Raw genomic sequence first — 12,999 nt, 5'->3', positions numbered from 1 at the left:
AGTTTCTTGTGCCTCTATTTCTGTGAGGGTGAATATATTTTTGTTTAATGTGAATTGTAGGCCCAAGTATGTTCTCCTGGTTCCAAATATGTTTCTGAGGTAACTGATGTACGCTATAAATACAGTACATAGAATACATACAATATATTGAGTTCAATCAGTTAATAATAGACACAAGATATCAAATTAGGTACAAAGTGATCAAATAATCAAAGAAAAAGCAGTCACATGTATGCCAAAATGTCCAAATATGGCAGCATAACAATCATTATTTTTTTAAGCCTTATTGAAGCTATAACAATGACTGAAGGACATCACTAAGGCCTAACCTACACATTAAACATTTTCCTGGCAAAAATTTTAACATGCATTATGCTTGATATGGCATCCTATGCCTGGGTTATGACAACCCACATATACATGCATCTGATGACCCATCAAGCACATATTTTTCTGAGGATGAAATTATTTTACTGTTTTAGTGATCACATCTGATCAAACCACATCAAATAAACATTTAACAATACATGAGGGTGACAAGTGTAAAATAGCTTATATATCTCAATGAATTTTTGTACTCCAAGAATGATAAAAACCAGTGAAGACGGTGGCACAAAGCTGGTTGAATTAACCAGCTTTAAAGGGACAGTATCACCATTTTGATGAAATTTGACATTGCATAGGCCCCACCTTTCTGGTCCGGGAACTGAAGACCGATCCTCGAAGCTCCACACCGTTATCCCGCTATCGCCGCTCAAAGTACGAAAGGTGTACTACACTTTGAATCGTGCTTCACTATCTTCACTGTTTAAATGTTTGCGCCGTTTTGAATTGACCGCCAGTAATAAAACTTTTACCCTGGTCATTTCGTCAAATTTTATAAAGCCAAAACGTTTTTTGCACTTATTCATCACCGTTAAATTCATTAAATAGTCGTAGGCAATTTCCGCTGTTTCCTTCGGATTCTAGCGGCTCAACAAAGGAATTCCTCCAGCTTGAATCACAATCTCCCTCTAATGTATGACGTTTATCACGTGATTGTCACGCGATATTTTCTCCCATTGTCAATTGTCACGTCCAATTGTCACTCCCTCCAATTGTCACGTGATATTTTTATAGGCAATACCTAAGGCTACCTCTCCCTAAGGACAACTCAATCAGAAGAACGACCGCGTAAGCGTAGCGTCAATAATGTATTATCTGCGCCAGTTCTGTAGTAATTTTGCATGCTTCCAAAGTGGCGGCCATGCTTGTATAGTGGTGGTTCGCTCATGAAAATGAATCATGAAAATGAAATGTGGTTGCAGTATTTTTCACCGAGTTCGGTCCTCAAACTATGTTTTTCTGATTCAGAAAAATAAGAAATGCTAGTAAAAAAAAAAATCAGCTCCATACATTGATTTTTTTTTCGATGATACTGTCCCTTTAACCTGATTACCAGGGCTAAATTCACGGCTTTGACTCCACTAGGTCAAATCATGCAGTAAGCAAATGCTGTCCTAATATCATCTAAAAATGTAGGATTAGAGCTATATGTAGTAACAAAACCATGATTTGTTTGATATAGCGTAAAACATGTAAAAGATGCAACCAAACGCCACAAAAGTTGGACTGCCTAGTCATATGTTTTACCTCCCACCTAAATACCATACCCGCCTTGTTTGTCAGAACTTATTTATATCGTCGTTCTCATCGCAAGTCTCGTCTCCACCTAATGCAGCACATCTCTTACCGCCAGCTCGCCCGGTTCTAGTCCGTCCTCTGCCGCCGGTGTGACCAGTCCGTCCTCTGCCGCCGGTCCGTCCTCTGCCGCCGGTCCGTCCTCTGCCGCCGATGCGACCGGTCCGTCCTCTGCCGCCGATGTGACCGGTCCGTCCTCTGCCGCCGATGCGACCGGTCCGTCCTCTGCCGCCGGTGCGACCGGTTCGTCCTCTGCCGCCGGTGCGACCGGTCCGTCCTCTGCCGCCGGTCCGTCCTCTACCGCCGGTGCGACCGGTCCGTCCTCTGCCGCCGGTTCGTCCTCTGTCGCCGATGTGACCGGTCCGTCCTCTGCCGCCGGTGCGACTGGTCCGTCCTCTGCCGCCGGTGCGACCGGTTCGTCCTCTGCCGCCGGTGTGACCAGTCCGTCCTCTGCCGCCGGTGCGACCGGTCCGTCCTCTGCCGCCGGTGCGACCGGTCCGTCCTCTGCCGCCGATGCGACCGGTCCGTCCTCTGCCGCCGATGTGATCGGTCCGTCCTCTGCCGCTGATGCGACCGGTCCGTCCTCTGCCGCCGGTGCGACCGGTCCGTCCTCTGCCGCCGGTTCGTCCTCTACCGCCGGTGCGACTGGTCCGTCCTCTGCCGCCGGTCCGTCCTCTACCGCCGGTGCGACCGGCCCAGCTCCGACAATCCCACAACGAGGGCCTCCGGATGGTGTGAACCTTGATTATCTTCTTGAACATTATTCTTGTCTGAGTGTCAGAAAAGAGGTCCTCGGAAAAGGGTCAAGAAGGCGGATAGTTGTGACTTGCGAAGTGTGCAAGACCCACCGCAACACCGCCGAAAAAGCCACTGGAAATGGTCGCGTCTTCATGGCGGATGGCATAAGAGTGGACAGTAAGCAACATGTGCAAAGAGTTATCAGTCATTTGCGAGGGCCAGGCCACGCGGCTGCTTCCGAAGAGAGCGTTCGAAGTAAGCAGTGGAAAACACAGAAGGATGGTCACCCATGGGTTCGTTTTCTGCGAAAGCAAAACGCGGAACTGGTAGCTCTTCTGATGCAAATGGCTACAGACGTGTACAATGACTCCCTGCTAGAAACACTTTCAGCTTGGTCTTGGGCAGCGCGCTCACTCGCGTCACTACACAGTCAGCGCGTTCTGGGGATGGTGGAGACGTCTACGTCTTTCTCCCCAACCCAACCATCGGCGTGTAGCCTAAGACACCGCACACCAACCGCGTACAGAGAAATGCTTGAAGTCACCGCGAAGTTGGAATTAAAAAGGCTCGCAGAAACGATGGCCGAGAGCGTCGTGTACAGCCTACAAGTAGATGGCTCTGTCGATCGACAGGCGATTGACAACAAATTCGTAACAGCACGCCTGCTGAAAGACGATGGCACCATTCAGACTGTTTTTCTGGGAGTGGAGGAACCCGAAGAGGGTGGTGCTCTGGGCCTCTGTGAAGCCGTGAAGAATTCCTTGGAGCGAGCTGGTGCACCCGTTGGCAAGTTGGTGGGAATTACAACCGACGGAGAGTCGGCGAACACTGGCCCAGAGAGCGGCTTGTGGCGTCGTCTCAGCGAATACGCCGGTCGCCAGCTGCTCACATTCTGGTGCGCCTGTCACCGCTCGGACCTAGCTTTAGAAAGCGTGGAGCAGACGGTGTCAGAAGTGCGGCACTGGAAGATGGAAGTCCGGGCTGTGGCGTCTTTCTTTAGGGCGTCAGGGAAGCGAACTAAGCTGCTGAAGGAAAAAGGTGGCACAGTCACCTTTCCGGCCTTCTTTGAAGTACGGTTCGCCCAGCATCTGCTAGCGCTGGTAAAAGCAGTACTGCAAAACCTGCCAGCCTGCCGTGCAGTGTGGCAAGAAATGGCTGAGGGAGAGGAACGCAGAGCAAAGGCGGAGGTGGTAGGACTGCTGCGGCGTTGGGAGGAGGGTGGAAGGCTCGTGCGCCTTACTCGTCTGATGGCCGACGTATGTGAAATCTTCACTCACTTGCAGAAGAAGCTCCAAGACGGGAAGCTTATACTTCCGCAGGTGGTGGAAGCACGAGACGCCGCTATCTCACAGCTGGAGACCATGCTGCATGGACATCTTATGGGAGGACACGAAGAAAGAGCAGCTGCCACCGAATGCGAGACTAGGGAAGATGAAGAGGTCGTGGCGTCAACCAACAAAAGGCGGGTGCCAAATGCCAACGTCACCTTCACACGAGATATGAGTGCGGTTAGAACTGAGATAGTGCAGTCTGCCAGCAACTTCATCGGTCAGCGCTTGAACCTGGAGCAGGAAGAAGTAGTGAAATCGATGAATGCGGTGCTGGCGGCCGAGTCTGCTCAGGAGCTGCTTGCAGCCGCAGAACCGCTGGTAAAGCGTCTCTTCCCAGGGCAGCTCCTCCAGTTTACACTGGACGCTACGGACAGATGGGAAGCGATGGCCGCAGCTCGCAATAAGCACAGGTCTGACACCGAGCGACTTCCTGCAATGCTAGATGTATCAACCGGCGTTTGTAGGCAGGTTCTGGCCGCCTTTGCGACACTGACACCCCACAGTATGGCAACGGAACGGGCCATACTGTGGGGTGTCCCATTACAATAACATCCGTTCTATAGGCCGTTTGTCAATGAGTAGTTCCACTATCAATGACCGTCTCATCATCGCCTTAAATGGCGTGGGTACCGCCCGCTACGACCCTCGACCTGCAGTATGTGCGTACCTCGAGGGAAAAGGCCGTCGAATGCGAGGTCTGGACGAAGATGTGTACCAGAAGCGAGAGTTTGTATGCAAGTTCTTCCGCGAGTCAGGGGGTGTGTAGCTGTCTCGTCATCCATAGCCAAGGAGCAGTGTTACGAGCACAAAGCTAAAATGCGTTAAAGTGCTTTATTTCGTGATAAAGTAATGATGATTGATGGTATGATATGGATGGTAGGTAACAGGTGTTTTGTTTGAAAAAAAAAAACAGGTACCTAACGGAGGTGTTTACCCTGGATACGACCAGCCGAATTGTGTACCTGTATTACATGTAAAATGTATGAATCGACCGAATGTTTTTAAGTTGTCGTCGCTTTTGAAAAAAAGTGTTCGGAAATCGTATCTTTTAGTGAATTTCTTGCTTTGAAAGACAATCCTTCCACTATGATTCATTTTAAACAGTATATGATCATTTAAACGAGTGTAATTTCAGCTTTGGCTACGGAATGGAGAACAAATCGTATTTTAATAGGTGTATTACAGGTAACACCTTACTATAATAGGTGTTTCTTGCCAGTGATAATAATCGATTACCTACTGGACAAAACCTGCAACACTTCATCGGTGAGGTTTGTAAACTAGGAGCTCTAACTCGCTGTTGCATCTATAAGCCCAGGTAGCATCCCTCTCACGGCATTGGGTTTTAATCGGTATTTGTAAAAAGTATTTGACTCGTAAGTGAATAGGCATGTACGATGTACCTGCATGTAATCTGGAACGAATAGACGTCACGAGCATCGGTAACCATAAAACACACGACAAACGTTAACTTTGCAAACTGTCATCTTGTTTCCAATGATGGCACAGCTTATCTCGCCTCACCCCCCCCCCCGGTCACAGGTTTTCAAATTAATTGAACCCCAAAACAAGTGGCTGGATCCGCCCTTGGGCCGCAGGGGAGCGGCGAAAAATTTTGCCCACCCAGTGAAAAATCCTTAGAGGAGGCCCTGGTTGAGTTGGACACCCTGATGATTAGCAGTTAGCCAAACCACTACAAAAGCTATGATCCATAGAAATTAAGACCTCCTCATAACAACAGCTATGCGTGAATGCATAAAACAACACCACAATAACCTCATAGACAGGGACGCGAGCTCGTTTATCCCCTTCCCGACTCTATTATCTCACGTTTTTGTGAGCGACTAACAGCGACACTGCGGCGCGTGGCACTCGAAACCCCGCCCCCTCAGCCGCGCACACTCTCGGTTGGAGGGGTCTGAGCTGAGCGTTGGTCCCAAATGCCCCGAGGGCCCCTCCTCCAGTCCCCCCGCCGGGTCACCGTGTTTTAATTCCGCCACTCAGCCCGCAGGCCCTCTGTATGCCGAGTGCTCTCGTCAGAGGAAATGGGGAGCGCTGGTCCACGGGGTGTCGGGTCGGCGACCCCGCGGGACGCCCGCCCTGGAGGGGGACAGTGGGGGGGGGGGGGGGGGCAGGTGGTGGCCGCGCGGGGTGGTACCGCCGGGACAGCTGCCGCCCGCCGCCCGCCGTCCGGGTGGATTCGTACCGGGCCGGCTGCTGTTCCCCCTGCCACGGACGGCCCAAAAATCAGCTGACCGGGACAGATGCCTACCCCAGCGAGTCGATCTAGATCGCCCTGTTGGGAGGAAAACGGGAGAAGAAGCAGGGTGGCTAGATCAGACTGGATTTTAAAGCAAGTAGGGCACTGATAAGGTATGAATAAGACAACAACCGTACATTGCTAAGAGCAAGTGAGTGAGCTTAGAGCAAGGGCGAGGGCAGGACAATGACACAAACGAGACGGCTAACAAATGTAGGGAACTAGACACTGGACAGTTCGGGAACAGAAACATAGCGAAACGGAACAGCTATTCGTGAGAATTACAGATTGACCCGAGTACCTCCTGAGTGAAAGCAAGGAATTGTCGAATACGATGGGAGCCGTCTCGCCAAATGCAAAAAGTGATGCTTGACATGTTGAACCATCAGGGTGATTTTAAGAAGCGGATGATCCGGGACAGCTCGCAGTTCATCACTGACATTTCATCACCCGCTCCACTTTCCACTTCACTGGTCACGTGGTGAGCAGATCCGGAACTGTGACGTCATCAGTGACGTAATCTGTCATGCGACGTTGGCCTTTGTCGGCACTGGGGCACGGCAGCCCAGGTTGTCACATGACACATGTGGGACACATTCAGAGCGTATATGAAGCAAGGCCTAATGAGCTCATATGGTCAGTGGCCGTATCATAGTTGTTGGGCTACTGGACGCTGGTCTACGCTACATGTCAGTGTCCCGGAGTCAGTCAGTTTTCGGTGAACTTAACTCACCATATGATGCATATGCAATGCATCTTGAAATGTAATGGGCTGGGCAGTGGGCAATGGGCATCCCAAATTGCTAAAGGTCCTTTTAAAACTAAAAAATACCATCGATTTCCTCCAAGTCCTACAAGGCCAAGCCACTGTGACAGAACAGCCACCGCTCGCTGCTCGTCTTACCGCCGTCCCCGCCCGGAGAATCTCGCCTATGACTCCCGCTCGGCCGACCCGGGCCGGGCCGGGCCGGGGGTCGGAGCTCTCTGCCAAGCGCGGCACTCGCGGCGCGCCGGCGGCACTGGTGCGGCGCTGGCAGCCGGCCCAGCCCGCAGCGCCGTTTGTGCCGCACTTTGGGGACGAACCGACACAAAAAGAGACACCCCAGCCGCCCCACAGCCCCGCCAGCCCCGCCACGTCATAGCTTTATGGGGGCGGACTGTGCCGGCTCAGCGCGAATTGGTTCAGCTGATACCGTCTAGTGCAGCACGTAGGACAACGGTTGAAGCTTTTAGAAGCCATGCTACTGCATTTGATGGTATGGACGAAAATTCTTCTGAGGCGTTTATGGTTTCATCTCAACTTGTAGTTCAGCGAATGAAAATTTTTGCTCGTTTTATCAGACATCCAGCCAAGTCTTTTTACTGTCCCAATCGTCCACTCTCGCGGCCGGTGCCGCGGCGGCTGCACTGGGGCGGGTCGACCTTTTCGGTCGGTGTCGGCGGCGGCGGTGCGCCCTCTCGCCGTCAGTGCGGCTCGTGCCTGGCTCGGTCCGACGACCACCCATCCATCAGGGCCGGCTACACAGCGTGGGAGCCGGCGGGCCGCCGCCTGTGCCGCCGAGGGGCCGCCCCTCCGGGTCCCGTGAGGGGCGCCGGGAGGGGACGGGGAGGGGAGGGAGGGCGGCACGTGGCGCGACGCGTGCGCACCTGGTCCCTCCCCGGCGGCGCGGCGGCGCGGTATCACCTGCCCGGCGGCACAGGAAGCCCGCCGCCGCGCCGCGCACCAACGCGTCCACACACCGGCCCCCGGCCGCGCGGCCCGGCCGGGGCGCAAATGAGGCAGCCATGCAAATGGAGGTCTGATCCGCGGCTGCGGCCGCCGCCGGTACAGCTCTAATTGCGCGCCGCAGCTGCAGGGAAGAGCCGGCCGCCGCCGCTCCGGGAAACATTACCGCCTCGCGCGTGATAAAACGATTGTCCGAATGATGCCGTTTTTTGCGGGTTTTTGCCAGCGATGGTATCCTTGTTTAGTTGTTGCTAGCAGCATTGGCTCCGCTTCTATCACTGCATGCTATTGTTCAGTAATGCGCTACAACCTAGGAATAGTAGCCTCTCGAGGCACCGTTGGCAAAATGAATGTTTGTATGACGAAATGCCCAGGGGCGTTGAGTTTCAGAGTTGTACTTCTACGGTCCACATGAAAAGTTGAACGTTCTGCTTCTTATGTAGGTAGGTACGCATTAATAAAGTTTTCAAACCCATTTCCCAAATAAATCTCAATTTCATAAAAGGGCTTGAAAAGATATCTTTCTTATCGGTGTCATATCGAAACATTACGCCCACGCCTAGCAAGTCGCTCACGCCTTCTCGTCACGGAGAGGGCCGTATACAGTACCATTCCGTATCGTACCATTCCGTACCTCATCATTCCGTGCCGTACCATCCCATGACGAACCATCCCGTGCCGTACCGATTCCGTGCCGTACCAATTCCGTGTCGTACCATTCCGTACCATTCCGTGTCGTTTCGAGACGGCAGTAGGTCTCTGCGCCGCGCTGCGAGCGGCCTGGCTCGGCTCTATTTGTTTATGTGTCGTCGCCGACGGCTCGGCACGGGCCCCAGGGTGCACTCTGTGTCAGCCCCAGCGCTGGGCAGCCGCCGACCCGGCCGTCACCTGGCGGGACCCCGGGCCGGGTCCGGACACAGGTGGGGACCCGGCTGCACACCTGCCCTCGCCGCTGGCCTCGTAAAGTCGGCGGCACCGCGCCCCGCGCCGGCCCGGCCCGGCCCGGCGTCGGACGAGCGGCTGTATGAGGCACCCGGTGGCACCCGGTGGGACCCGATGGCACCCGGCGGGACCCAGCGGCATCCGAACGGGCTCTGCGTCACTCTGAGGTCTCCAACGGCACTCAGTGACGTCCAGTGAGTTCTAACAGCACCCAGAAGGACTCATTGGTACTCAGTAGGTCCCAGTAGCACAGGGTGATCCTCAGCCGAACAAAAGAGCGACTTGAAGAACCAAGCATTCGCGGATTTTCAGCGATTCCCAGCGGCACACAGCGGCAGCATACGATCTTATCGGGTTTATACGGATTTGATCATGGATCTGTTGTGATGTATGTAGGCAATCGATACTGGAATAAAGCGAAATTAGTTTCAGAGTTTCAGTACATGGCCGATGCAAGAGTTCAGCATTCCCGAACCGATCAACTGGCACAGAAGCAGGCAAGACCGCCAGATACGGCCACGGCATCGGAGACGGCGTCTAGCAGCCGTGACCGGTCACAGCTGGCGTGACTGTCGGCATTTGTAGCGACCCCGATAGAGCGGCTACTTAGCATCTGTTTGACTGAAGGCAGGATGCCGTCACATTAGTGCGGCAGTACTGTCATCAGTTAGAAATGATCGTGAGTATCAGCTATGAATAGATATAACGGTCCAAGATGTCATGAAACTTTATTCCAGCACGGATAATCCGATACCAAAAAGACGGCTAGGGTTGATCTGACTCTCAGAACAACGTTGCGGAACCACGTTATTTCTAGCAATAACTGATTGTAAAATCAACTTAGGTCGCTAATTACAAGTTATTTCTTCCTGACTGCGTTTTTCCGGTCTCGGTTTCTTATAACTCGGAATCCTTTACGACTTTCGAGTCTTCCGCGACTCCTAGCCATTAGCTCCTAATCACCTTACCACAAACTCAGCTAACCCTAAAGAACACACGCATATCCTGCTTGAAATGATCTCGACATTCGACAATCAGTTTGATATCTGTGAGTTTTTCTACTCCAGCTCTCTGCTGACTGGCTGCGCCAGCCGTCAGCGCGCGGCCGTCTCTGCCGCTCCCTATGCCAGCCGTCAGAACAGCCTCATCAGCACTTCTGTCTCAGACGCGGCATTTGTTCGGCATCTCTGAAACTTTCAGCGACTTTCCGATGATTTTAGTTCGGCAGCTTCGGGTCGCGAGGTGCCCCGAGCGAAGAAGAATGAGGCAGCATCGGAGAACCTTCGACTGTACCATTGCCAAATGCAAACAAAGACGTAAAGGGATTCTGTGTGTCCCGAGGACTGGCGAATTGAATAACGGCGTTCGAATTATGCCAGATATTCTGTTGGAAGGCGAACCTCAGGGGTAACTGGTCAACTTTTTGGTAAAAGTATACCGTCTGAAGGCGCAGCTAAGTAGGTATGTAACGCTTGGTTAATTTTCGCTTTGCGAGTGCCTTTAGCTAGCCACCTTTAGCAAGCCCTTTGATAATTAATCAAAATTATTTCAAGGTACGTGTGCATTAACATATAAAGAAACTAAAGAAAATCGCACGTCAAACAACATCTATGCTATAGGTACACGGGGGTCCTCCCTCCTCCCTCCCATCCCGACTGTGCCCACACTCCCACAAAACCCGACACGAAATAAAAGAAGAGTATTGATTTACCAGAGGCGGTCTCGTGGTGTTGTGAAGGCGCCAGGGACTGACCTGCCAGCCGCAGTGAGGACATGCGCTGGAACTCCGGCTCCTGCAGCCACTTCCACATGCGCCGGAATGTCTCGCGGCCCGACTTCAGCTTGGACCAGGGCTTGGGGTTGCGCAGCAGGTCGGACAGCGTGCCCTGCGACCTGCAGAGCACGCGCTGCGCGAATATCGCCTGCGGAATGCTGTAGCGCTTCAGCTCGGCCGAGATGCGCTGTGCCAGCTCCTTGGTGTTGAGCTCCTCGCAGTCGGAGGCGGCCGAGGAGGCGGACGACTTGCACTGCGCCTGGTGGCCGGGCGTCAGCGCCTGGGCCGTGTGCTGGATGTGGCCGCCCGGCTGGATGGCCGGCGCCGTCATGGCGTGCATGTGCTCGCGGAGCTGCGGCGCCGGCGACGGCGGCGACTGCAGGTGTAACGACGGCGAGTTGGGAGACACGGCGTGCGGCGACAGCGGGCCCAGACTGCCGGCGTTGATGCTGTTGAAGCTCGGGGTCAGCGCCGAGGTAGTCAGCGTCGTGGTGGCGATGTAGCCGTTGAAGTTGGAACTGGGCGGCGAGTGGAGTGAGACGCTGGGACTCAGCGCCGGACTCTGGGGCTGTGCGAGGGTGGCTCGCGACAGATCCTCGCGCGTGTACGGACTGTTGTAGTTCTCCGGAGAGAGCGATTTCTGCGGCGAGTGCATGCCGTTGTGGCTGTAATTCTGCGGAGACAGCGGCGACGGCTGCTGCTGCATCATCAGCCCGTTGTTGGACGAGTAGTGCGGCGGCGACATGCTCATGTGACTGAGCTTCTCGTAGTGGTAGGGCGAGTTGAGGTTGATGCTGCCCAGCGCCGGGTTGTTGTGCATCACCGTGAACGATCCGGACACATTGCCGGGCTGTCCGTAGGCGAACCGGTCCGACACGGTGGAGATGGGTGGCAGCGGCTGCAGCGGCGTCAGCGTCGCGTACGACGAGGAGGGGCTGTAGCCGGCCGGCGACATCCGGCCGCCCAGGCCGCCCAGGTTCTGGTACATGGGCTCCTGCGGCAGCGACCGGAAGTCGGACGCGTCAATCATGCTGTGCACGCTGGTGGGGATGTCGTCTCGAGGAGAGAGCCGCGCCGGACTGAGCTGGCTGTAGTCGTGCGCCTCGGTCTGCTCCTCTATCACCTGAACACTGAGCGGCTCCTTGTACGGACTGGACGGCACGTCCGCCTTAAACTCGCTCGAGCTCAGCTCGCTGGTGCCCAGCTCGCCTGCTCCGCCTAGTTCACTGTGAGTACCGAGTTCACTGCCGGCGTGCACAAGTCCAAGTCCCTCCGAGCGCAGAGTTTTCACGCTAAAGTCGGCAGGCTGGTCAGTGTCGATGTGCACGTCGTGGGTGCTGAGGTCGGACGGCAGCAGCTCCGGGTCGCGCAGCTCGTGCCGCAGTAGCGGCGCGTCGTCGCGCAGCACGAGCCGCACCTGCTGGTGGCCGGGCGCCAGCACGCGACTGTATGTGGGCCCGGCCGCCGTCCGAATCAGCAGCACCTGCGTGGTCGCCGCCGGCACGTCGGCCGGCGCTGCCATTGGCGCAGCCGCCGTGGTGCCGCTCCGCGCCGAAAAAGCCCCCCTCTGCGCGTCACCGGCGCGACGTCGACACGCCAAACCGTCCACCGATAGAGTCCCACACTTACGCGACACACACGAGTCACTTTTACCGCGATGCGCTCGCAAAAAACCACTGTCACTGAGCGAGAATGGCCGCGCAGCACCCGTCACGTCGTCGCCCACCGGCCATGTTTGTGTACGTCGTCGGCGCAGCCGGCCTGCGCAGCTTCGACCGGCGGTGGAGGGTAAATCATCGCATAGAAAATCAATACGCCGCGAATCGATATTATTCGGAGACAACGCACAGCGCCGCGGCGATGCACTCGCGCGGTACACCCACCTCAGACTGGCGAGCGCGAGCTGCGGATTCGCGCCACGTCGGTAGACACGGTCCTATTTTGAGTGAGGCGTCCACCGGTACCGTCGCCACCGCCGCCGCCGCCGCCGAGCCTCCTCTTTTGTCCGCGACGGCCGCGTCGGCGGTGCCGTCGGCAAGACGCACGCTCCGGGGACGCATGCGGCTGAGGCGGGTGGGGCTCGGCGCGCGGGCGGCGTCGGCCCGGCCACCAGACGGCACCGCGGCCCGGGCAGCGCCCAGGCGCGACCCGGGCAGCGCCGCGGCGGCCGGGTACGGCCGGGTACGGGTCGCCGGGTCATGCTCTCACCCACACCGCGTGGTCGCCATCGATTGGCGACTATCGGTCCGCCGCGCGGCGGCCGCAATCGATAGCGGTTACGTTGCGACCGGCTGAGAGAGGCGCGCGCCCGAGAGAGAGAGCAGACCCGTTCGAGCGCAGGTGTCACTCGCCGGTCGATGCTGCAATCGATAGGCGCGCAGATTTAAAATACATCGATTTCCCAGCTCTAGGTCAGGAAGTGCCATTGATGGCGGCGCGTGACGTAGCCCTCTCGCGGTGTGGCTCCTCTCCGGGTGGACCGCCACGTGAGCGGCCGATCGACACGGGTCGACCCCGCCGCGCAGGGTCACCGGACGATCACTGAGAC

The 12,999-nt window shown here is 55.5% G+C and overlaps 1 protein-coding gene across 4 annotated transcripts in view; it reads right to left on the bottom strand.

The window, feature by feature from the left end:
* The window catches only part of LOC122392963 (hepatocyte nuclear factor 6-like), a 52,686-nt gene extending 40,289 nt beyond the window's left edge, over positions 1 to 12,397 (bottom strand). For 2 of the 4 annotated variants that reach the window (XM_043388360.1, XM_043388362.1), the window contains exon 1: positions 10,431 to 12,397. In XM_043388360.1, coding sequence (XP_043244295.1) covers positions 10,431 to 11,973 — 1,543 coding nt within the window. In that variant the 5' untranslated portion in view covers positions 11,974 to 12,397. Of the gene's footprint in view, positions 1 to 10,388 lie in introns of all 4 variants that reach the window. The other 2 variants (XM_043388359.1, XM_043388361.1) reach the window with 1 other exon arrangement.
* Positions 12,398 to 12,999: the final 602 nt, after the last annotated feature.

Source organism: Amphibalanus amphitrite, unplaced genomic scaffold (assembly GCF_019059575.1).
Source record: "Amphibalanus amphitrite isolate SeventyFive unplaced genomic scaffold, NRLGWU_Aamphi_draft 000509F_arrow, whole genome shotgun sequence".
Lineage (NCBI taxonomy): Eukaryota > Metazoa > Arthropoda > Thecostraca > Balanomorpha > Balanidae > Amphibalanus > Amphibalanus amphitrite.
Note: the sequence above shows the minus strand (reverse complement) of the source record. Positions and strands in the feature narration are given on the sequence as shown.